This window comes from Primulina eburnea, chromosome 3 (genome assembly GCF_022965805.1).
Source record: "Primulina eburnea isolate SZY01 chromosome 3, ASM2296580v1, whole genome shotgun sequence".
Taxonomy (NCBI): Eukaryota; Viridiplantae; Streptophyta; class Magnoliopsida; order Lamiales; family Gesneriaceae; genus Primulina; species Primulina eburnea.
Window position 1 is genome coordinate 3383907 of NC_133103.1, and position 25029 is coordinate 3408935.

The 25029-nt window shown below is 34.4% G+C and overlaps 4 protein-coding genes across 6 annotated transcripts; 2 read left to right on the top strand and 2 right to left on the bottom strand.

Moving 5' to 3' along the window:
- Positions 1–606: 606 nt before the first annotated feature.
- LOC140825404 (uncharacterized) lies at positions 607–4151 on the top strand. Of its 2 annotated transcripts, none has more exons than XM_073187158.1 (6): positions 607–772; positions 879–1023; positions 2916–3166; positions 3410–3497; positions 3726–3792; positions 3891–4151. In XM_073187158.1, exons 2-6 carry the CDS (start codon positions 971–973, stop codon positions 3942–3944), a joined length of 513 nt encoding a protein of 170 aa, XP_073043259.1. In that variant the 5' UTR covers positions 607–772; positions 879–970; the 3' UTR covers positions 3945–4151. The 2 variants fall into 2 exon arrangements, with proteins under 2 accessions (XP_073043259.1, XP_073043260.1); XM_073187159.1 differs by having other exon boundaries at positions 631–778.
- Positions 4152–6337: 2186 nt separating this feature from the next.
- LOC140825405 (EIN3-binding F-box protein 2-like) lies at positions 6338–9787 on the top strand. Its single transcript, XM_073187161.1, has 2 exons — positions 6338–6597; positions 7206–9787. The coding sequence occupies exons 1-2, from the start codon at positions 6573–6575 to the stop codon at positions 9119–9121; spliced, it is 1941 nt and encodes a 646-aa protein (XP_073043262.1). The 5' UTR covers positions 6338–6572; the 3' UTR covers positions 9122–9787.
- Positions 9788–10973: 1186 nt separating this feature from the next.
- LOC140825406 (CBL-interacting serine/threonine-protein kinase 24-like) lies at positions 10974–18964 on the bottom strand. 2 transcript variants are annotated; one of them, XM_073187162.1, is made up of 15 exons: positions 18743–18964; positions 18176–18344; positions 17142–17204; positions 16932–17004; positions 16533–16648; positions 16372–16446; positions 16227–16280; positions 15798–15923; positions 15205–15294; positions 13953–14075; positions 13589–13708; positions 11859–11975; positions 11544–11600; positions 11394–11468; positions 10974–11276 (listed from the first exon to the last, which is right to left on the bottom strand). In XM_073187162.1, exons 1-15 carry the CDS (start codon positions 18781–18783, stop codon positions 11181–11183), a joined length of 1395 nt encoding a protein of 464 aa, XP_073043263.1. In that variant the 5' UTR covers positions 18784–18964; the 3' UTR covers positions 10974–11180. The 2 variants fall into 2 exon arrangements, with proteins under 2 accessions (XP_073043263.1, XP_073043264.1); XM_073187163.1 differs by having other exon boundaries at positions 16533–16640; positions 16933–17004; positions 18743–18962.
- A 1631-nt stretch (positions 18965–20595) lies between these two features.
- Positions 20596–22576, bottom strand: LOC140828016 (equilibrative nucleotide transporter 8). The gene is made up of 2 exons (XM_073190984.1): positions 21989–22576; positions 20596–21416 (listed from the first exon to the last, which is right to left on the bottom strand). Exons 1-2 carry the CDS (start codon positions 22497–22499, stop codon positions 20713–20715), a joined length of 1215 nt encoding a protein of 404 aa, XP_073047085.1. The 5' UTR covers positions 22500–22576; the 3' UTR covers positions 20596–20712.
- Positions 22577–25029: the final 2453 nt, after the last annotated feature.

Below are 25029 nucleotides of genomic sequence, written 5' to 3' on the forward strand. Positions count from 1 at the left end.
AATAATTAAATAAGCACAAATTCTTTTGTTAATAAAAATATCGCAGTGATATGATGAAATTGATAATCTAATTTTTAACTTCCTTTCCCCACTTTCCCTTCATGTATTCAATTTCATGTTTTCCCTTCAATTGGAAGAAATGTTCATTGCCATATTTTTTCCTTCAAATTTCTAGCGACTAACATTGCCAAAGTACCATGTACAAATAGAATTCTCTTACCCAGATACTAAATTTCCGCTATGGTTTTTTTTATTATTCGTGTCCATGTTTTCTTTTGATTTTAATGTGTATATATAAATATAAGTAAAAGATCTACACGCGTTGCATCTATTATTATTATTTTTAATTTGATCAAATAATACTAAACAAGTAACACGAAGAAGAGTTGTTTGATTTAAAAGGGAAGTTTTGTTTAGATATTTTTTCAATGGAAAATATTGAGTGACTTGAGGAGTTTTTAGTAGGATACGAAAGACAATTATGAAATTAAATATTTTGCTATCATCTAAGATAGTTAATATGATGATCATATTTAATATAATAGTACAGAACTCTCACTATATAAAAAATAAAATAAAATAAAACTAAATACTTTTATAAATTTAATATCAAAACCTTCAGCCCAAAATAAACCAAATCGATCGATTTTCATATGGTAGAATTGATGTGGAGGTAACAAAAGCAAATCAAGATTTATTGGTCTAGGTGTTTGGCGCACAGGCGTTCTCAGTGGTTGCTACGGCTCGTGCTTTTCATGCCTGATCGTACGCGGTAAAAGTAGTTTTCCCACCTCTCCTTTTGATTGTTTTATTTATTTTTCGAACGAATTATTGTAATTAATTTTTGAATTGTTAACGGGTTTCGTGAAAATTGACAGGGTTTATGCTGATCTGCTATAGCTCTCTGTTGAGAGATTTCTATGATTTGGGAAGAGAAATTCATGTATTGGAGTGTTAGTTTAGGTATACGATGCTTGACAGTTGTTTCTGTTCTTGGATCAGTCATTTCCTAGCTTGTATGGGGTATGTTGTCTGATTTTAATCCTCTTTTCTTTTCGCCTGATTGTTTTCTTCACATAATACAAAAGTTAATCTGTTGTGGTGAAATATGAATGGGGTTTGTGCTGATCGGTGTTCTTGCTGATTTAGTGCCTGAAAGTTTTTCTTTTGTCAAGTTTTTCATAGCAATTGTAGGAAATTTTATTTACTGAGTGGATAACTTTGTTCTTCTTAGAAACGCATGTAATCGCTGTCTCTACCATAATGGGAATTTAGAATGTCAAATTTTTTGCCATTTAATTATGTTGTCTCTTGCATAAAGTCCCCAGAATTATTCGCAAATCGATTTGTGTTGTAAATTTCATCGAGCTAAGAGTTGAACCTAGTCTTGGGGCAAGTAGGCAGTTGTGGCTCATCAAATGGGAAAAAACCATAAATTTTTACATGTTTTTTTTTCTACAAATGGAAGTACTCTCTCACTTCCCGTATCCCCTCTCATTCAATAACTTGGTTTTCCACTGCGCTTGGACTCTTTTGGTTTGAAATGTTAGTTGTTAGTGGGCTGTCGTCAAAAGAAATTGCCCCATTTTATCTTTGTACGTAGAAAACTAGATCAGGATACTTGCTATTCAATACCCATAGACTGGAAAATTTGTCCCTTGATACCTGTGTGGCATAACATATTTGCCGTCTCTTGGATGTCTTAATGTTTCAGTAAAAGAAAACATGCTACTTTGAATACATAAGTGACATCTTGCGTGTGCGTGTGTGTGCGCGTGTGTGTCTGTATGCGTGTGTGCATGCTTTACATCGACCAGATTTAGCACTATTTAGGCATCCTGGTTTGCAGTTAGTCATGCCAATCATTTTTGCTCGATCATTTACATATTTGAATGTGTTTTGGCTTAAGTCTTGACAGTAGCATAAGTCAAGTGTCAAATAAATAGCGAACGCAGCAGATGCGGTCCAGTCTAGAATAAACTCAGCAACGTCTTGCTCCACTTTTAATGTTTTTAATTTAAATTTTACTTTTGGAAAACATGTCTGGCTGCTGTTTTTATTGCATCATCGCTGTCTCTGCTGATTGGAAAGAATTGTTAAACCACGTGAAGCCGCCGTTTTCCTCGTATTTTTTGTTTTCATATGATCCAGCAGCATAAATTGGTTGCAATTAAAGAGGTTTAGCTACTCCATTTTTTCTTGAATTATATAATATCGAAGTGTTCACCACCCCTCAAAACTTTACTCAGAACATGTTTTAACAATCGCATAAATTTGTAATAAAGATCAGAGCTCAGATGATGAAATGGATTTGATATGAATCCTCTGAAAACACGAACTGTTTGATATGTTTGTATTTATCAGACAGCTGTCTTTTGGACAACCATCTAATGTAACAAAATCATTCATCTTGTGGCAAATTATTTTTTATTATCTTTAGCTTTGCTTTTCAAGAGATCGAGCTCAATACCCCTCTATGTATTTTATCTATACACAATTTATTACGGGTTGGTTCTACATTGACCCTTTATCACTTGGCTGGTGTTTATTAAGAAAAGTATCGGAATATATTTGTTTATGTCAAAAACAATTTGATACTGTTGTTTATGTGTAGAGGCGCAAAACCTCTAGTAAAAAGTATATTGGTTTTAATTATGATGATTTATGTGAAATATCGAGAATACTGTTATATTACTGTGGTCAAACATACACCTATCAATTCACAAACACCCGAATAATTCATGTTGGCCCAACAATTTTTAGTAGTATATAAATGGTAGGTAAGGCCTCATTAATTATTTGCATATACTGTCAAGAATTTGACTTGGTAGGTGTCTGTTTAACCGTTGCTCCAATTTTCTTGTCATGGAAGCATTTCTTGCGAATGTGTATAAATACGGTTTGTAACAGAACAGAAATTGTATCGGTTGCTGTGTTAATTCCCTAACGACTATTGGGGATGAGTCATCAAAAGGACTAAAAATTCAAGGACAGGCAGTGAATAGACCAGTCATTTCAGATGGCTTCTGGAGCACGAGTACATATGACTTGGATAACAGCACATTTCCATCGCAGAAAAGCTTGTCATCGATCAGTGTATCAGCTCAGAGCCTCAGCCAATCCAGTGGCATTGGAAGCTCCGGCAATTCTGAATTCGTAAATCATGGCAAGTCTGTTCTTTACTCTTGGAATAAATTGATGGATACAGATTATGAATAATGCATGGTATATACATGAATCCAGAAGGCACACCCTTAGAGTTTAGTGTCCGATTAAAACTGAGGGACTCTGAAGCATTATCTCTTTGTTTTAATGTTTTTTGTTTGTTCTGGCATACGTTGGAAACACGTTCAAACTTTCTTATCAACGTCATTTCTACAATTTTCTTTACGCTTAGTTTTTTACACAGGTCTTATGCTCTGGAACCAAAGCAGACATCTATGGGTTGGCACTCAAAAGTCTCAGCGCCAAGGAAAAGTTAGGGAGGCTGTATTGAGGTGCATAATTATGCATACTTCTGTCTTGAGCTGTATGTATGGATGAATGGTAAACCTTGTGTCAAAAAATATGGTGGATCAACTAGTTGGCACTGTGATTCTAATTTGTAGTAAATGTTGGTTTATTATATTTTAACTTATTCCTCGTGTTATGGGTTCTGTTGATTTCTTTCTCACATTTTAATGCACCTTGAGAGTACACATTTGACTAACTCTCTGTATTTATAGTTGGAACACGACTTATGAAGGCCTGTTGGGGACTAGCAAAAGGTTTTCTCATCCTGTTCCTCTCCCTGTGAGTCACTTATCCAATTATTGGTGCTTTATTCGCTTCTGTTATTGGTATTTGTAATATGGAGTCTCATTAATAAATCAAATAACTCTTCATACCAGGAAATGGTCGATTTTCTTGTGGATATATGGGACGAGGAAAGGTTATGTGATTGAGGAAGCACAAGTTTGAGATGGATTATTTCTAGACTTGTATTTTCTGTAAGTTTGGCCTTACAAACACGATTTAATGTACAGTTTGAAATAGGAAGAGGGGGTTTGAAATGTTGGAAAATCAGGACTTTCAAGTGCCATCATATTTTGTGTTGTACTCGTGCCATGATATTGTGATTTTACTATACTTGGTCTGAATCTGTTACCTAATATGGTGAAAGCCATCCAAGTCCATTACCTCCTGTAGAATTGGCATGGGATTTGCGGCATCGCCATCCTCTCGGCGCCTATTTTGTTACTTTAATTCATCGTAGTATTCGAATATACAGCTCAATCATATTTATAATGGGACACTCTGCAACATTATCAACACTGTTATATAATCATGAATAATGAGTGGTCGGTGACCACATTTCAGGATGCCGAAGCTTTTGGTCTACAATTGTTGATAACTTTTTCAAGAGCTAATTCTCCTTCCTCCATAGTCTATATCGATTATCAACATGAAAAATGTTCGGTTCAGAAAAATATTAGCCAAGCTAAGTCAAATGAGATCGTTGAGCTAAGCAGAAGGGTTCTTGTAGCGGTACGACCAATGTACTCGACAGAGGCACAAGAAATACAACTTTAGTTTCAAATCTATAAGCTGCAATTTTTCGGTTTTTATCAAATATGTAGTTTTATTTTTCACATTTAGTACTATTTGTTCTTTCTTTTTACTAGCATACCTCTATTTTTAAAATTTTAAAAAAAAATTGCAATCGTTTTTTGATTGAATTAAATAAAGATTGAAATTTGTTTGTAGATTTTGTTTTTTAATGATATTTTAAATGAAAGGAATGCAAACATATAAAATTAAAATAACTTGCCATCTAAATGCAAAAGGACAAGATATATATGGTAAGCACACACAAAATTTTAAAACGAAAATACTTTAGAAAGTACCTTAAAAAATTAATTTCAAAACTTTTTTAAAAAATAATTAATAATTAATCTCAAAACATACAGCCCAAAATAAAACCAAATCACTCGATTTTCTTAAAATTTCTGAAAAACATAGAAGTGTTTTTAAAAACTAAAAAGCAAAATACCCTTTTTCAGATTTTTGCTCTGGATGTTTAGAAAACATGCATTCTGTGAATAAAATTTCGGTTAAATCGAATTAATTGAACGAATCAAGTTAATTCAAAATTTGGTTCGATTAATTCCTAATCTTTAGATTAACTCAATTCAATCGGTTCAGTTTTAGTGGTGGTCGAAAAAATTCTGTTAAACAGAGTTAACTGATAGGGACCATATTTAAACTGCAAAAATCAATTAAACTAGGGTACGTAGTTATGTGAAACAAAAGCATTTCACGAGTTTGGTCAATAAAAATGCGCAGATGTATGAAGTTTCATATCGAGTTTGAAGTAAGCCTATCATCCTTGGAGTAGGGGACTTCATCAATCCCTTGACAGAAGCTTCCCCAGTTGAGAGATGTTCAATATAATATATTCATCGTGACAATTTATATACATTTAAAAATATATATAAAATATTCGAATTTTATTTATTTCAAAATTGATGATGGCAACTCCATTCATATCATTGAAAAGAAGATGGGCAAACCCCATCCCAAAGACACATGCGATGTACCTCCGCGATGAATTGTATTTGCTCACTTCGATGGAGGCTGCAATAAAATTAATCAAATGGAATTACTAATTAATTTCACTACCAAGTTGACATTAACAAATATGCTAGTTGACCCCAACTTGCTGGATTATGTCGTCAATTTTCATCTTCGTCGAAACTTCATCTTCATCTAGCCTGCCTGCCTGCCTGCTTTTTTAAAATTTCCCATAAAGTGACTCAATTATTATGGTATAATTTAAAAGAAAAAATAATAGCAATAACATATACCATAGGGGTGTACGAGTTTATGAAATAGAAAAAACGTTGATCAATGATCATGAGTTAGACTTTTTCTTGTAAGTCGATGGTATTTTTTATTTTCATGAACTCGGCATCGTAGTTAAAAGAAAAGAATATTGTAAAAATAGGATTTATAGCAACTGAATAACAATATATATTTTCTCTATGTTTTTTTGGATGTACAAAATGTTATTTATTTTGAGAAATAGAAAAAATATTGACCCACGCGGTTACCTGTGAGAGCAAATAGAGAGCAGATTTAGCACAAGTGTCGGGACCATGGTGCTGTGACCGGGAGATCCGGTTCTCGGTAACGATTTATTGAACCATGCAAGAACTGAGAGAAGACATGCATTGATTTTTCGGCCACAATCATGTACCTGAAGACTTCACACCAAACCAAATATATGGCCCTATAATTAATTATTATTAAGTGTAATTGATATATTTAAATTCATGCATGATGCAATTGATTCCCGATTATATAATGCTAATACATTGTATGTCTGCTGTGAGAACAAAGCAAAACAGCTACGTTTCGTCCTTCTTTTCTCTACCTTTTTGCCCCTACTGAGTGGGGTTTCTTGACGAAATCTTGGGTCCTCTTTTTCTTCGAATGCTAATCTCTGCTGAAATCTTGATCTGGGTTGTGTTGATTCTTGTTAAAAGCTTTGTCTTTTTTGCTTTTTTTGGGTTTTTTTGTGAAGAACAACCATGCCTGCTCTGGTTAATTACAGGGGTGAGTGTTATCTTTTATGGTCTTTTAAGTTGTGATTTGAATGCTTTTCTTATTCATACAAATTGGGAAATTTGTTTTTTTTTTCCTTTTTAATATGTGTTTGCGATATCTTTCTTCATGATTGTGGTGTAATAACGTTAGTAGTCGATGAATTTTTCTTCTCGGTCATTGAGCAGAATCCCTTTAATTTCTTGTGGAATTTAGGGTTTGTGAAGTTATTTGTTTGCTTGATTTATCACGATAATAACCTTCTGTTGCTGCTTGTGTTTGCGGTTAGGAAAATGCTAAAATTCTTGAATTATATGGTTTTCTCCGCTTTTCCTTTTATGCAGTGGATCTAATTAGCTGTTAAGATCTTTAGATGGATTTGTGATTTGAGAAAACTTCACCTTGTTTCTTGATTTGGGAAATCAGTGTTTAATTGTGTTCCAATTATGAATATACAGTCAAATTTATTATGTATGTGTCCAATCATTTAACATAAAAATGAAAGAGCATAGTTTCTATGTGGATTTATTTTCATTGAAGTTCATGGTTTTGCTGCTTTTGGTGAAAGAAGATACAGGGCTTTGCATATATATCTGACTGTATTATTATTGCTGAATCAGGTGATGATGAATTCTACGCTGGGAGCACGTTTTGTTCCAGAGATTCTGGGTTCATGTTCTCGTTACGTTCTCATGAGGAGATCTACTGCCCTTCTAGAAAACGTCCACGGGTTAGTGTCCCAGACATTTTTGGAGGGAGACTATACGAGCATAAGAAACCATCCATCGACATACTCCCTGATGAATGCTTACTTGAGATCTTCAGTCGCTTACCCGGTGGCCGAGAGAAAAGTGCCGCTGCTTGTGTTTCCAAGCATTGGCTGACACTTTTGAGCAGTCTACGAAATTCCGATTTTTTCCGAATCCAAACCCCGAACGGAATGTTGGACACAATGAACATAGATAAAGCTTTAAACAAAGATCTTGATGTAGAATGTGATGGATACCTGACAAGGTGCGTAGAAGGCAAGAAAGCAACAGATCTTAGGCTTTCGGCTATTGCTGTTGGTACTTCAAGCCGTGGTGGGCTTGGAAAACTTTCCATCCGAGGAAGCAAATCTCTAAGGAACGTCACTAACCTTGGTTTGTCGGCGATTTCTCGTGGCTGCCCTTCTCTCAGGGTTATTTCATTGTGGAATCTGCCCTGTATTAGTGATGAAGGCCTATTTGAAATCGCAAAGGAATGCCATTTGTTGGAGAAACTAGATCTTTGTCAATGTCCTTCAATTTCGGACAGAGGGATAGTTGCAATTGCAGAGAGCTGTCCCAATTTGGTTGCATTAACAATTGAATCTTGCACAAAAATCGGCAATGAGAGTCTGCAAGCCATTGCTAAATACTGTCCCAAGTTACAATCAATAGCCGTCAAAGACTGCCCATTTGTTGGAGATCAGGGTATTGCTAGTGTCATTTCCTCAGGTTCTACGGTCTTGACGAAGGTGAAACTGCAGGGCCTGAATATCACCGACTACTCTGTCGCTGTTATAGGGCACTATGGAAAAGCCATCACCACGCTTACTCTTAGTGGGCTTCAAAATGTGAGCCAGAAGGGATTCTGGGTAATGGGAAACGCTCAAGGTCTTCAAATGCTGTCATCCTTGGCGATAACTTCGTGTTGGGGTACAACAGATTTGAGTCTCGAAGCAATGGGAAAGGGCTGCAAAAACCTGAAACACTTGTGCCTTCGTAAGTGTTGCTTTGTGTCCGATGATGGTCTTGTAGCTTTCGCCAAAGCTGCTGGTTCTCTTGAAAGCTTGCTATTGGAGGAGTGCAACAGGATTACTCAAAAAGGGATTCTGAACTCTCTTTCAAGCTCCAACTCGAAACTAAAGTCCCTTTCCCTGGTTAAGTGCATGGGTATTAAAGATATATCTCAAGAATCTCTGACCCTTTCTCCTTGTGAATCCCTTAGATCTTTGTCCATCCGCAGCTGCCCTGGATTTGGAAGTCGTAGCTTGGCCATGGTTGGAAAGCTCTGCCCACATTTGCATCACTTGGATCTAAGTGGACTTTGTGGAATCACAGATGCTGGTCTTCTACCACTTCTCGAGTGTTGCCAAGCTGGGCTTGCTAAGGTTGATCTTAGTGAATGTGTGAACTTAACCGATGAAGTTATCTTTTCTTTGGCTCGATCTCACGGAAAAACACTTGAACTGCTAAATCTTGATGGTTGCCAAAAGGTTACTGATGCGAGCTTGGCAGCCCTTGCAAATAGCTGCCCTTTACTGAATGATCTTGATCTTTCAAAGTGTTCAATCTCAGATTTTGGTGTTTATGCTTTATCTTGTGGAGTGCAACAAAATTTACAGATCCTCTCGCTATCTGGCTGCTCTATGATATCAAACAAGTGCATGACAGCTCTTGAAAAACTTGGGAGCACACTAGTTGGATTAAATCTCCAGCATTGCAATTCTATCAGCGGCGGCACCATTGAGTCTTTGACGGAGATGTTGTGGAGATGCGACATCCTTTCATAAATCAATAAAACCTCATGCCAAGGAGGTTTTGAAAGGTCTGCATAAGCGATAGAAGCCATTATATCTATAGTTTTTGCCCTCAATATGTTGGGGGTATTCGGATAGCTCACTTGACAAGGTTGTTTTCCATGGAGACCAAAGGCATATCGTTTTTTTTAATACCCGTTTTTCCAGGCTTCATTGTACTTGACAAGCCTGGTTCATCCTTTTTAGCCTCTCGAATGAGAGGCTTCCTCTTTCGTTGCCTTTGGTTTCCTGGGAATACAGATACCAAACCTTGCCACTGGGCCTTCCCCGCATCGTGTTCCACTTCAATCTGTGAAGCCTCGTGCTACTGCCCATAGCATGCTCTCAATAAAGCTTCCTCGAGTCTGCCTGTCGAAACTTTCATATCTTAGGAGTCATGTATGTATGTTCATATTATCGTGCTGTGTTCGACTTGTCTTTGATGTTCGGTGGTCTTCTTTGGGCAATTATACAGATTTTGGGTTCCTGTGACCCGAGATTTCGCATGGGAGCTTAAGCTTATTTTTGTTTCCATGACAGATCTCTATGGTTGTTTTTAGTGGGATTATTGAATCCTATTTGCAGGTTCCTTCGTCTTGTAATTGTACCTCTGACCGTTGATATCTGATGTAATAAAACTGTGTGTTTTGTGCAACTCAACTTTGTGTTCCCCTTGAATTTTCATTGCTTGGACTTGTAATATTTTATTGCAACACTAAGGTTTTGTTAAAAAGTGGTAGAGAAAAATTATCGCTTTTTTGTTTCGTTCTGAGTTTTCTTAAATAAAATCAAAATATCAGTCTCGTTCTCAATTTATGTTCCCAACAAAATATTTCTATCCATTTTTATCAATCCGGCATTAACTAGTACTTCATTCAATTTCTTGCCTTTTTCAAATGTGCAATACCATTTTTTTTTATTTTAGTACACTATATTCTAAATCTGAAATTCTCGCATATATTAATTATTTACATAAATATTAACTTAAATAATTTTACTGTGTGTGGAAAACTGTGGCATCATAATTTATAGAGCAAATTTAATATTGCATGTACAACTCTAAGAGCTAGGCATTAGTGTTAAATAGAATTTTTCCATTAACATGTTTAAAATTTATATGTGGTTATTAGAAGGGTTTTTTCCAGAGATTATATAATGTCACATCAATTCTATTGTGCTTGACTAAGATAAAATAATATAATAATATATTTTTCCTTACAAAGTTCTGAATATTCATTTTATATAGTTTTGTTTCCGATAATCGAACCCAACCCCAAAAGGTCGTTGTTTAATTTTGTCAAATCGTATTGAAAAATAACAACATTTTATGACATCAGCTTGCATTAAGTGACAGAATTCAATGCATTACTACTGTAACAATATTTAAAAGTCATCAAACTCGAATTAAGTTATTGTCGGGTTTTATGGATTCAATGGACTGGTTTTATTGGGTCCACATGACCACGACCTATTCCAGAGCTAGACTTGTCGACTTTTCAAATTTATTTTTTCATTTTCTTACATTTTAGTTGACTTATGGTAGATTCAGTTGAAGTTCTGGTAACTTTAAAAAGTTAGATTAGACGAATTAATGAGAGTAATAAATAAATTAGAAGTGTTTCTTATGATATGATGATGATTTTTTGTTCATTTACAAAAAAATAACTGCAACAAATGACCAACTAGTTCGATTCGATCTGTTTTATTTGTAGTCAAGAACATGTAAGAGGGAGAGGCGCAGGTCCATCAAGCGACACTGCAGAGTAGTTAGATTTAACCAGCTCCACATACATATGAGAGTAATGTTTGTTTGATGACTACGAGATTTTAAATGCTCGACAAAAAATACATATAAGATGGCTTATTTCTGAGAGTAATTCCGTATATTCTACAAGTAACACCAATGTAACAGTAGTAGTTCTACATAGCTACACCACTCAGTACACGCAAATATCTTCGCATCTAAAATTACAATTTTTACTCTTATATTATCTTCCATATAACAAGTTAGGCTAGATTTCTGCATCAACTTGCTTCACACCATTGAGTTGGGTCAGCAAGTCATTGTTTGAAACAGAGTGGAGCTCGGCATGCTTACCTTTGGTCTCCAAATGATACGGTCAATTTTTTCACATAAATGTTTGTAGAACTGCATGAAGCAATCAGATGAGAACAAATCAAACAATTGGTGAGGTTCAAGTATGTTAAGTTGTCGGAAGAATTACAAATATTGAAAAGAAAGCAGATGACGGTAAATAAGGGTGACCTTGTGATACTCCAGGGTGTCTCCAGCAACCTTGCGAACGTCCACCATAAAAAGAGATGGAGCAACTTCAAAAACCTTCAAAAAGATAATAAGATGTATATTTTCTTTAACAGAACAAGAAACCAAGAATTCTTTGAAATCAAAGCATACCTCCAGCACAACAGCAAATTGACTGACCCTGTTAGCAGACAAACCCTCAAGTCTTGTCTGCAAGACATTTTAGTTGCAAAGAATTAGGGCACTAAAATGCAGAAATGTGTAATTTCAGACCCCTTCATTTATTTCCTTCAGTAATCAGCATCATTACCATGTCGAAACACTCAAAAATATTTGAAAGTAGATGACACAACAGATTTGAATTCGCTATAAAGATATCACGCACAAGGTTATCACACTATTTTTAGTCAGCACATCGCAACCAGAAACTCATAAAAGCATTTGTCAAAATATGAGAGAAAAATTGACCTTGTAATTTCGAGTGTGCGCCTTGAAACCCAGTGACACAGCGGCCGCCTCAATTGCTGATGTTATAACTTTCGCAGGTTGGCGAGAAACAAAACGAGTCTGTCTCTTTACATAATCCTTTGAATAGGATAAAAACAAGGTAAAATTATCTTACTTCCTTGGGACTAAACGCATCGCACATACATTCAACAAAAAGTTTATGAGATTATTGGATATCCAATGCTTTAATTTCAAATTCTAACAATTACTCGAAGTTCTAACACATTTATAGGACAAACCAGTTTAACAATATATGTGTTAGAGGACCTAAAGTACAAACAGATTGAGAAGATAACACGAGACTAGAACCGCGAGATCGAGCTTGGCATTTACCAGAAGTTATTGTTAATAGATAAAAATACAACTCAAATATTTTAAATCGTACAGCGGCCCAATGCTATATTTCGATCAATACTCTAGCTAAGGTAATTATTATTTCACAACAATCTTGTCTCTATGGTTATATCACATTGTAATTCATTAGAGTCAAATATATAACCTTGGCTCTCATACTAGTTACAGGATCCAAAGCTTGCCACTTTTTCCAAAATTATAGCCAATAGAAAAGTTGCTACTCAAAATTTTTCAAAACATTACGCAGTCCAAAAATGCCACATTTTGATTGCTCCTCCAGTAGGGGGGACAGTTACTTTTCACAGTAAAGACAGCATATGCTTAATGGGCTTCAGAAAACCAAAATTTGGAGCAGCTATGAATCCAGTACATTTTTTTTAGAGCCAATGGCACCATCTGGCCTCCAATTGGAAAAAAAAATGTTGATTATGCACTGCACCAAGCACCGTACTTCCTTTCAGATGGCTGTTAGACTTAGATGAAAGCCACCACGATCTCAAAAAAGTAAAGGGTAAAAGAAAGTCTATTTGAAGAATATTTATTGAATTGAAGTGTACAACAGTTATGTGAAAAAAAAAATTCTTAGGCCAATAAAATAATTTCAAGAACCCAGGTATAAGAAGAAGAATAATTTGAAAAAGACATTCTGTGAATTTTCATATCTCTTTATCTCACTTCAGAGAGAAAGAAGACACGACAATTTTAGTTGTAAATTTGGAGTGAAGTGGTAAATTATGCAAATAAAATTTCTTATTTTTTTTTCATTTAATTTATATTCTTTCATGAGTATAAATTTTAAGTACAATTTTATTGATAAACAAGTGAACTGTTGGGCTTAGTTCAACTTGTGTGGGAATATTGTAGCCAATAATTTGCATAACTTGAGTTTTAACCTTGAGAGCAAAGATATCCCATTCAGAAAGCTTCAAAATAATCCAACGATATAAAGTAAAATTGAACATAGACCATGTTCATTCAAAAAAAAAAAAAATTGAACAGAGACCAAACTACATTTCTTTATGTGGTCTTAGGTGCCAATTGGAATCTCATCTCATTAATTAACGGTAATGGTGGATGAGTCAAACGCAGCCCCAATCCCATAATCCGTGCCAAATGACTCCCTTCTTTCATCCAAAAGATACAATAAACATAATTATCTTACTCGCAGAAGAGTTTCTACATGGCAATTGTATCATCATCATACCGGGTATTTTAGGTAGATGACTGCCATAAAATTCCATTTTGAATTTTGTTAAAAAGTTATTCTAGAAGATGCATAAAATACTTTTTTGTGCTTAAGAACATAGGTAATAAAACCTTAATGACACTCATCATACCTGCCGCCTTTCAAACAAGGCTGATAAGTTCAGTCCTTGAGATAGGGTTATCATCTCAAATGCATTCATTATTAAAGGCCCATCATCACTGTTCTGTGATTCCTCATTCACAAATTTGTCCTGCAAGTGCAACAACCGAAAGTATTTTGGTATCAATTGATACAAACAAAGGGTTTATGCTCTGTTTTTTATAGTATAAGGTAAAAAATTGATTGACAACCAGAGATCAGGTCATAGCATGAAACAAAATGATAGCATACAGTTAAGCTGTCAAATTATTTAATTGAAAAATCACTCTCAACCACAAGGGTCTTTCTTATACCAAGGACACAGTTTACAAAGAAAAAACTCGAAATCATCTAACCTGAATGCCATCAAAAACAGCAGTAACATCATCCAGATTCACCACTTCATCAGCTCTAGGTGTAATAGGCACATAATTTTTCTGGAACCACGGATCTCTCTTTATTCCTTCAATTTTAATTCGCTGCAAAAACGGCAAAGCCCATCTCAAGTATCAGAATTTTGATAATCAATTTTCAAGTGGAAAGTAAACAATTTTTTTAAAAGTGGAGAAAAAGGCCAGTGAACTACAAAACAGAACAATTACTGTATTTAATTTGTGGAGTGGTGTCACGTGGTCCAATTCTTCTTTTTCTCCACTAGAGTTTTGAAGTAAACTTGAATTACATCACATAAATACCAAAGTTTGGTACATCACATGGAAAATGCTAACCTCGAAATCTAGGTTACAAAATGAACTTAGGAGCGCTGCATTGTACAAAAGCACTAAGCAAAATATAAGTCATTATAACTCGCTGTAACTACAATTGGATTTTTAATCAGGCGGCAAAAGGGAAGGGGGGAACTGAAACCAATGAGAACTCTTTTTATTTCATTTATTTAACAGAACAAAAAAGAAAATTCTAAAAATTTGTTTAATATAACTGGGATCATTAAGGAAGAATAAGATGTACAACATTGAAACTATCACACTTGATTATTTATGTGAATGATTTGCGTCATATCATCATATGCATAACCCACTATCGTTTTTCTCATTAGAAGTTAAGCTCTAATTGGACCCTCATATAACTACGCTTGATGATGGAAGCTGCAAAATGAATTAGCATAAATATGGCTCAATTTTCCAACTAAAAGATAGTACATTTACTAACTTTTAACTCCATTTTCTGTAAGCGCAAGGGTGACCCAACCCATTTTCCTGGTCATTAACTAGAGGGCATGCCAGATCGTTCTTCGGTTTCCCCATTCACCAACATATATCTTGCAAAGTTTTTGCTACACCTTAATTATATTTTGAATTTGGACAAATCTGCCAATCAATTGAAATAGTTCAAATTTAGAACCTAATAGCCAAAATACCACTAAAATAGAAGGACAATATAGTTCCGAACTTCCAGATTGTCAGCTCGTATCGATCTAAGTTTGAGGAGCTAAAGATTCCATGCCGAAACCAATAATTTCACATGATAAACAAAAGTTGTGAACCAGAAGCATAGTTTAAGCTGTATGGCGCTCAAAAAGCAAAAAAAAAGGGCTAAATACATTAAATGGTCTGTGAATAAATAATAAGAACTGGTTACTTTACTCACAGTTACAGGATTTGGATCAAGGATTTTATGTATCAATGATGTTGCAGCTGGAGAAAACCAGCATGGACACGAAAATTGGGCAGCATTTATCTGCACAGCAATTGAGGAAAATGTGAGAAATTTTTGGTGCCAACAAGGATATCCTGTGACTGTGTTTCTACCATAGTATGCGAGATATGTATGATGAAAACTAAATCATCGATAAAGCCTGATAAGTGCATGAAATGAGTCGTTAGTCACCAGCAACCAATATTTAACAGTAACTGAGTTGATTCAGCTAGGGGAAGCAATCATAAGCTACCTTTTTTTTTCAGTTTATAGCCAACATAGAGTTCATTGAATGTATTTACATGTGCTGAGAACTCATTAACAAAACGATGAATTAGATAGCACGAGAGCTTCACTGGTAAAATATCTACGTAAAATTCACTAGTCCAGAAATAGAAAAGAAATGAAGGAATGTCGAGATAATTTCTGGACAGCAATATATGTCAGTGATTCATATAAAACAATGTAAGTGTCTGAATCCATCACAAAGGTCATCAACACATCTATACTATGTTATGTCTGAAAAGTAGGAGTCACTGATTAACCTTGCTGCACAAGGAGGGAAGGTCTGTTTCATCAAATGGTAGATGTCCTGCAAGTAGCACATAAAGGATAACGCCACAGGACCATAAATCAGCAGCGGCGCCATCATAACCTTGGCCACTTAATACCTAAAGACAAATTAAAATTAGAAAGTAAGAACTGAACTGAAGATGGCAGATTTTGTTCAACAGTAGTAAGACGAGGACCAAGGAATTGTGAACTTCTAGGTAGTAAGTTTTATCGAGTTCAAACAACTGAAATCAGCTACAAACAACAAAGTTTCACAACAGATAATTAAGAAGATAATAAATCCCAAAATAATTGCTATTTACTGATCATTTAGTGTTCAACAAACATGGTCGAATATACTATAACTTTCATCATCTACCACTTTTTATGTGCTACATAGTTGATAAGATAAACAACAATACCTCAGGTGCAACATAATTTGGAGTCCCACAAGTTGTATGCAGAAGTTCGACTCCCTGGTGAAGTCATAAGCACAGAGGGGAAAGCAAACAAATCAAGCGAGTAGCATATACGATTTATAGTCAAAAGTTATTTTATTCTCCTTACCTGCTTAGGCAACGCACTAAGTCCAAAATCCAAAACCTTCAAGTTTGCTCCAGAATCAAGAAGCAGGTTTTCAGGCTACACAAAGAGATTTCAAACTACAGTCAATACCTTGACTTAAACGATAGTTACAAAACTCAAGTCATTCAACAAATGACTAACACCTTTAGGTCACGGTGATATACACCCTTTCCGTGGCAGTGTGAAACTGCATCAATGAGTTGTTGAAAATATTTCCTCGATTCACTCTCTGAAAGCCTTCTTTGATGAACCTGAGTACCCCAGTAATGCAGAACAAACAGCCAAGTATGCATAAAATGGAAAAAGAGGTCCGTTTTCCAACATCAATGATGAACAATAAATGATCAAGGTAGACTTCAACAATAGATTCTACAACAATTAAAAACAAGTATACAAATGTACATTTGCAAATGGATGTGTACCATACTATAACTAATTCTGGATTCCTCTGTGCACTAAAATGATTTCAATACTTCTTACTACGAACAAACAACTATAAACAAAATTTCACCTCATTTTGTAAAAGATTTCAAAAGAACTTACAAATCTATCAAAAAGTTCTCCTCCTGAAACCAACTCCAGAACAATGTATATTTTGGTCTGGCTGGCTAAAACCTTCAAAGGAGGAACCAATAAGATCAGAGTGGCTGCCGCTAGAAAATTACTGTAGTACTGTGGCAAAGAACTATGCCTCTGGTAAATTTCAAAAGACCAAACTCAAAAAAGGGAAATTATGAGCATACAAGGCATACCTCATGCAGCCTGACTATGCAAGGGTGTCTGACAATCTTCATTACGGAGATCTCTCTCTTTATCTGTTAACAACTTTAAAAAGTTGTCAATAGAACTTGACAGGACAAATATTAGAAAATGTATGTAGCTTCTCATCGTGAATTTGCATGTATTGCTTGTCCTCCTAAGAATTACAACAATTAAATCAACAAAATAATTTTTCTATGGCAGTACCTGCGAACTTCTATATATTCATTAGGTTTTCGAATGGTAACCCCCATAGTTACACGGGTACTGAGAGTGCAGCCACTTGTCGTCGTGAATATTTTCATACTGAGAGTAGTTTGGTAATCATAAAAACTAACTTCTCAAGTACTAAATCTTGAATTTTCCATGTCCAGTTGAACGATTGACAAGGATAGAGTGAGGCAGTAGTACTTGTGTGAGTTGAGAGCAAAGATGACGATGCATACACAAGCTGTCCGTGCATCTTGGGAGTTGGGACTTGAGGAATAGGAGACATAAATTTCAATCGTTTCACAAGAACTTTAGCTAAATTTTTCCCACTAAAATTTTATGACTGATACTTTTGAAAAGAGCCAAAAAAGTCCTTGAATCCCCAAAATTGCCGAAACCTTTGTCTATCAAACCAATTATTTTAATTAAACTTATTCATGGAAGAATATAAGCTGCGTTACTTTGCAAAAATGGTGGAGCCACATCCAATCGCGGGCACACAATAGCCCCAGGTTCAGAGAAACGCTCTTATTCCTTTTTGAAAATCACAAAAATTGTTGATTAAAACTTTACCCCCTAACACTGGGTCCAGGCTCCTCAATATCAGAGATCACCTGATTTCGGTTTGTATAATTGAAGAGGGAATATTGATGTAACATAAGTCCAGATTATGGATAAATAACTCATTTACTAAGCAGTGAAACCTAAAAGTCCATGAACATAATTCACAAGTTTGCATTTGAATTATTTCCAAAAATAAAAATAAAAAACAAACAAACAAACAACACTATCAATCAGTGAAGAGATAATGTGATACCTGATCAACCATTTTGTGCCTGAGGATAGTACTTTTAGCCATGATTTTGATAGCCACACTCTCATTGGTCTCCATGTTTTGTGCGAACTTAACTTTCGCAAAAGTCCCAGAGCCGATGGTTCTTCCAAGCTCATACTTGCCCACTTTTCTCTTCACTGCCTTCATTTCACTTTAACAATAGTAAATTTGCCTCAGTAGAAATCTATACGAACAGTATCGATCAGGAGCAGTTCAAGAACAGAAAATTCAATCAATTATCAACAAATGATCGCAATCTACAAATTCTATGTGAATATTATTGATCATAAGCAGTTCAAACACAGAAAATCAATCAATTATAAAGAAATGATCGTAACATCCACAATTCTACAGACAATCAACTCCACGAAACTCGTTCATATAACAAAAATGAACACAACATCAACAAAATGAAAATTTGTTGCTATTCCTAAATCAAAAAGCACGTTATTTACTAAATAAAAAAAGACAATTTTTAAACAAAGATTTCTTGTTTAATCAACTACAAATAATTGCAACAATTGAACACAACCGAAAATAATTACCCACCGCAATTCAAAACTGGTGGAAAGAAATGATTGCTGTTGCATTATCACAGGGAAACACAAATTATCGGCAAAACTGAATCCGATCGACGGAGTTGCAGCTCAAACTCGTGATTGATTTCAATAACTCGATCCATGAACTAATTATATTAATTCGATCGAAGTTTTAGTATTTAGAGTATAATTATAAGGTCATTCGACCCGGTAAACGGTGATTTATACTTGCGTAATGACTTTGAAGGGAATTATTTATCATCTCACGCGTAATATTTGACTAATGACTTTGGACACAAAAACAATTATCGTCTTTAATTATAATCTTAAAATATGATCGACTAATATATATATATATACACATGTATATATATATAATTTTGATATTAGAATAACTGTTTTTGGTGTCTTTGGTCTGTTTTTTGATTTCCCTATTTTGCCCCTATTTGATATCAAAATTATATTTTTGTTTTTTTTTAATTTCAAAAAACATTTTTGTTTTTATTTTTTTTATTACAATTATTCAAATAGCACTTTAGTACCTCGATAATTTGTCAAATTTCATTTTAATCCATAAATAATTATAAAAAAAATTGTACACACACGCACCGCGTGTGTAGAATAGCTAGTTGTTCATTAATTATACACTACATATATACGTATCTATTAGATAATAACATAAGTGGGACATTGTTGATGGACATCGGAAATTTTATGCACACGATGCGTGCTTATATTTAATACTTTTTTAAACTAAATAAATTTAACTTTTTTTGTTTTAGACTTATATTTATATAAATATAAAATAATAGGAGAAAACAAAGTTTAATATGAAATTAATATGCCGAATTGGATGAAAGTGTAAAAGAAATTTTTGAAATCGAAAAATGCACACATGTGAGGATTTTTATTTAGCGAAAAACATTATTTTTTAAAAAAAAAATACTTGAAAGTAGCTAAGAGAAACGTGGAACCAAAACTAAAAATATGAAAATTAGAATTAGAGGGTGAAGGGCCTTTTTTAATCAGGGAAAGAATCACCAAATTATAGTTTTTGTTAAGACTCTCTATGTAGCTATATAGATGTGAAGGGTCAATAGAATTTGGAAAATTGTCTTACAATGGAAAAATACGCAATTAATGTGACAAAAGTTGCGTTCTCTAGTGTGCTACATTAATTAATAATAATATATACATGCACACGCGATGCGTGGTACATCTTTTATATTATCGATGGATTGAATTTGAAAATAAGAGGGTTACTTTAATTGAATGGTTGAATAAATAAGAAATTTAAAAAAAAACAGTAAAGGTAAAATGAAAAAAATGGTGTCTCCAGGTAGTAGTATATGCTCTCGCAAATAATAGTTAGTATATTATTTAGTACTCAAATATTATACGAAAATTATAACTGATTCTACTAATATATTTATTCGAGTATTAACTGTTTTAGATATAACATTAATATATAATTTATTAATAGCCTAATGATTGTCTAACAAATTTGTATTATGGCATTTTTTTTTTGAATGAATTCAACTATATGTTGAAAATTTAAAGCAAATCTCCTTAGAAATAACTTTAATTTATTTAACTTTATAATCTTTAATAATAATAGTATCAAATATATATTAATCAATCCAAATTGTAAGATTTATAAATAGTTATTGGATTTAAAAAAAAAACACAAAAAAAATTGTCAGAAAATCTCACGAATCAATTTTATGAAACATCTCATATTTAGATCACTTATTAAAAAATATTCTTATTATTACAAAAATATTTCTAATTATTGTAATTATAAACCGCCTGACGAATAAATATCATATTAATTTAAAAATATTCATCAATGAAATTAGAGAGTAAAATTAATTTAGATATACATAACAAGGAAACTATCCACTAAATTCCATTTTTATTACAGAATTGGACCTTAAATAATTGTTGCTTAATTTTTTTTAGATCATTATTATTGAAGATTCATATGATCCAAAACCACCCCATCACCGACCCAGCAGCCAGACCCAATCCCAGCATCACCGCCATAACAATGGCGGCAACCTCAGACTCCTGCGGCGGCACCGCCTTCGGAGTGAGAATCATAATCACACTCGTCAAATACCCATTACTCAGCCCCAGCATCGCAGTCAGAACTACCACCGGCGCCTCCGTCCTCAGCCACTTCGGGCCCCGGAAACAACCAATAAACAGAGGATAAAACATAATCCTCAGCACGCAACCCCACGTAGCTTTCCTGACACCGTTCATGACATAGATCCCTGTCAGCGATTTCCCCACAAAATCCGCCAAGTTGTAGGTCGCAATCAGCATCACTGGGTACCAGTCTCTGAGGATCTTCGACTCCAGATTCTCCGCCAAGAACCCGGGGAAGATGGACAGAGTGACTGCGTAGATCATGAAGATCCCAAAACCTGGCCAGCGGATTTTGGTGAGAATTCGAAGGAATTTGGGCGGTGAGAGACCGAGTGGCAGAAACCCATCTTGGAGATTGCTGTAATGGTGCTGCATTACCTGTAATTTGCAGAGAAGATTGCAGCAGAGGATGCAGATTAGCAGGATAACTGAGCTGACCATGAAGTAGAATTGTGCACTGATTTTGAGGCCTTGCGGGGTTTGAGGAAGCGATGCTTTTGTTATGATCCGCAGCGTAGATATCATAACCCCTGCCACCAATCAAATCAATGAAATATGTAAAATTTTAATTCAATATTAGACACAAAGTTCAACAAATGGATTTTTGAGAGGTAATTTATTGTCTTAAATTTTTGTGACAAATGGAAAGATGATATTCAGAAACGAAACAATGAGTTATTAACTAATTGCGGTGACGAGTTATCAAAAACATCTAATTTACACTAGATTTGGATTTTTGAGCCCAATCTTATATAACACAATCAGTAAAATATGAATTAACTATATGATCTGATGACAAAAATGTTAATTGTCCTACATCGGTTGGATAAATAACTTTTGAGTGGTATATATGGGATTGGACAATCTTCCCCCTTGAGCTAGCTTTTGGGGTTGAGTTAGGTCCAAGTTCTAATCTTAATAAAAAAAATTAACTCCTCTTCAAACATGTGTCATAAAATAGGATTAAAGGGTGTTTATTCTATTTTTTCAAGAATTATTACTTATCGAATTTTTTATTCTAAAAAACTCAATATTGCTCATATTTCTTTTTGAATTCAGTCGACACAAGTACTACTCCAAAGCCACGAATGAGCTTGCTTACCCGAAGAAGCCGTCCCGGCAAAAATGGCCTGCATGTATTGCTTCGGCAGCTTACCCGCACTCCCCACCAAGCTTCCTCCCACCAACCCGTCAGCAATTCCGCAGACAAAAACCGACGCAACAACCGTGTAGAACGCCGCATCAGAACTCAACATTCTTCCGTTTTTCCGCCAGCTCCAACTCATTATCGGAGTGGCCATTAACGACAGGACAAGCATAGAGAAGCCCAAGTTCATCCTCAACCTCAAGCTCAAACTCCTCCTGAAGAAATCCCAGCTCAAAAGTATGATCAAAACCATCAAAGAAGAGCTCATGTACACGACGGAAAAAACCCTTTCGATATGTCTGTTTGGATAAAGATACCCAAAGTAATCCACGGCTGTGATTAGCGCATTCCATGGAAGCAAGTTGCCAGCTCCGAGGAAGAAATGGAGAATATATGCGATTTTGTATGGGTCTTTTGGTGGAGTACAGTCCGAGTCTTTAATGGAATTAATTTTGCCACCCTCCATTGTTGTAGGTGGATTAATTTTCTGGGTTGGGTGTGGGTTTTATTGACGCATTTGAAATTCGTGGGGATGTGGTTTTTTCGTACGTTTTCGTATATAATATGGTGTCACACCATATATATGAAGGAGATTTTATCAGAACTTGCATGGGCTCACGTTTCTTATGGAAAACTAATTCTGATGTAATATTTTTGTTATTAGAAAGTGTTTGGCTTAGCTTTCTCAAAGTGATTCACGAACGTCCTAGAGTCTGAAATAAGTGTTCGAGAACATGTCAAAAAATAAATTGTAACAGTAAAAATAATAATCGCATAACGTAACTTATATATTTAATTTTTTAATATTATTGTATCCATTTTTGTACATCTACCCGAGCTTGCTACACAAACAAAACACATTTAGAGTGATCGAAAGCATTATAGGTACGACACTAACATTTCATGTTGAATGATACTCTTCAAGTCACATTCATGTGCACGTCAATATGGCGCGTGCTAGCTTAATTAGCTAGCCTTTCTTTCATAGCTTCCTTAAATATCTATATAATTTACCTGCACAAATTTTCCATTTCTATCTCAGTATTCATCATTAACTAAGTATTCATTAAGTACTATATATATAAGAAGGAGAATTTCTATGTTGCACCGGGTCGAACAAAACCAGTGCAAGTATTTATCGTTGATTTTCGTCAGCCGGTCAGCCCCACACGATTTCAGATGGGTCCATAAAATAACCAATATCAACCCCCCACTCACTGTAACAGGGTGTGTTACACCGGGTGGAGGATAGAATTTTCCTATAAGAAGCAAGAGCAAAAACGCCAGGCTCGTAATCGGTGTTTGAGTTGGTAAAATAGGTGAGTGTTTGACTAATGTTCATGAATTTGATTTCCCTTATCAGTACTTTCTCGAAAGAGCTTGTCGCACATAGTTTGCCCATAGTTATTTACCTAGTTAGCTGTTTGCTAGTTAATGTATTAGCTCGGATATTTACTACGTGTGCACAAAAAGGTAATAGTTGTGAATTCTATCATCTTAAAAAAACGAAACAAAACAAAATTGTCACTACTCAAATTAGTAAACTTGTCATGTCCCGATTTCTAGAGTTGGACATACTCAAAAAGAATTACAACTTTGGTTTTGTATATTTGTATTTTGCGATTTTTATCCATTATATAATCAAAATTTTGGTCTTGTTACACTATCTTGGTTCTTATTTTTATTATTTTTTCAATGTAGCACTGACATAACGTTTAAATGTCAATTGTTATGTCAACAATCTTGTTGAAAAATGATTAAAATTATCAAAAGTTGAAAGACACCTGATTAAATTAAAAATTGACAATTTAAAATATACAAATCACAAAAAAAAAAAAAAACAAACAAACAAACAAACATGTAAATCCAAAATTATAATTTTCCCGAAAAAAACATACATAAACTTTCGATGACACTAGATCTTGAACTCTCAAAAGAGTAAAAGACCATGACTAATGTATTTTATTTATCACATACGTACTATAATATTTTTTTATCATATCATCGATAAATTATAAAAATTTATTTAAATACCATGATCAAACAAAACGAAAATGCAGAACAAAACAATTAGCAGCAAGTCTTCACTGACTTTCGTCGTCCAAAATTTAGATATCCTATTCGATTAGTTCGATCATAACACATGAATAGTACTACAAAACTCGATTTAATGTTATAAAAAAATTTATATTATTTTTCCATGTGATGCAATGTATTGAACAACACAAAAAACGTATATATACAACTTTATTCTAATCACTGGATAAAATATTTAGATACTACTCTGATAAAAGTCGGATCGAACAAATCCTACTGTTGGTTTTCTGTCCAATCTCTATCCCAAAAGGTCTTTTCCAGGGAAAAAAAAAATTTCCCAGCGACAATACATCATAATAACAGTAAAACTTTAACTGCGTAATAAATGGCTAAGGTATATGAAATTAATAAATAGAAAACCAAAACAAAAACACCATAATTTATTATCAAAAACCATTTTAAGTGGGTGAGTTCAGTATGAGTAGGTAATTCATAATTGTCTCCCCCACCATGAACTAATTATTATTTTTTACTATTTAATTTACAATTATATATGTATTGTATGAATCTTTGATTTTTTATGAACAAAAATGTCACGTCGTTTTTTTTTCCTTCTTATCAAGAAACGCTAAATTTCAAAGTATACTTTAATTAAAAGAGCGTAAAAAAAAGTGAATAAAAGCCACTTCTTCAGGAGATGGCAAGTGTCGTCGATTCAAAGACTTTTGTGTTATTTTCACATGATTTGGCCATGTTTGAGTACTTTCTTCATAGAATCGTCATAAAATAAATATAGAGAATGAATTAAAACTTCATCACTAATTTTTTGTTAAAAAAAAAATAGACATATCTATTTCATAAATCAAAATATGTAATAATTTTTGTACAATATTTGTAGCCATTGTTGGGGGAATAAGGTGAACCAGTGGTTATAGGTAGTCGATCGAGGATTATATATG

Excerpts from the sequence above, each read along its gene's own strand:
- LOC140825405 (XM_073187161.1), top strand. The coding sequence starts at position 6,573 with ATGCCTGCTCTGGTTAATTACAGGG. Across the intron at positions 6,598-7,205 it reads TGCTCTGGTTAATTACAGGG|GTGATGATGAATTCTACGCT; the intron begins GTGAGTGTTATC and ends TTGCTGAATCAG.
- LOC140828016 (XM_073190984.1), bottom strand. The coding sequence starts at position 22,499 with ATGGAGGGTGGCAAAATTAATTCCATTAAAGACTCGGACTGTACTCCA. Across the intron at positions 21,417-21,988 it reads TGCCGGGACGGCTTCTTCGG|GGGTTATGATATCTACGCTG; the intron begins GTAAGCAAGCTC and ends GATTGGTGGCAG.
- LOC140825404 (XM_073187158.1), top strand. The coding sequence starts at position 971 with ATGCTTGACAGTTGTTTCTGTTCTTGGATCAGTCATTTCCTAGCTTGT. Across the intron at positions 1,024-2,915 it reads CATTTCCTAGCTTGTATGGG|AAATTGTATCGGTTGCTGTG; the intron begins GTATGTTGTCTG and ends GTAACAGAACAG. Across the intron at positions 3,793-3,890 it reads CTCATCCTGTTCCTCTCCCT|GAAATGGTCGATTTTCTTGT; the intron begins GTGAGTCACTTA and ends TCTTCATACCAG.
- LOC140825406 (XM_073187162.1), bottom strand. The coding sequence starts at position 18,783 with ATGCAACAGCAATCATTTCTTTCCACCAGTTTTGAATTGCG. Across the intron at positions 15,924-16,226 it reads CAAATTATGTTGCACCTGAG|GTATTAAGTGGCCAAGGTTA; the intron begins GTATTGTTGTTT and ends ATTTGTCTTTAG. Across the intron at positions 11,469-11,543 it reads AATTTGCTGTTGTGCTGGAG|GTTTTTGAAGTTGCTCCATC; the intron begins GTATGCTTTGAT and ends ATCTTTTTGAAG.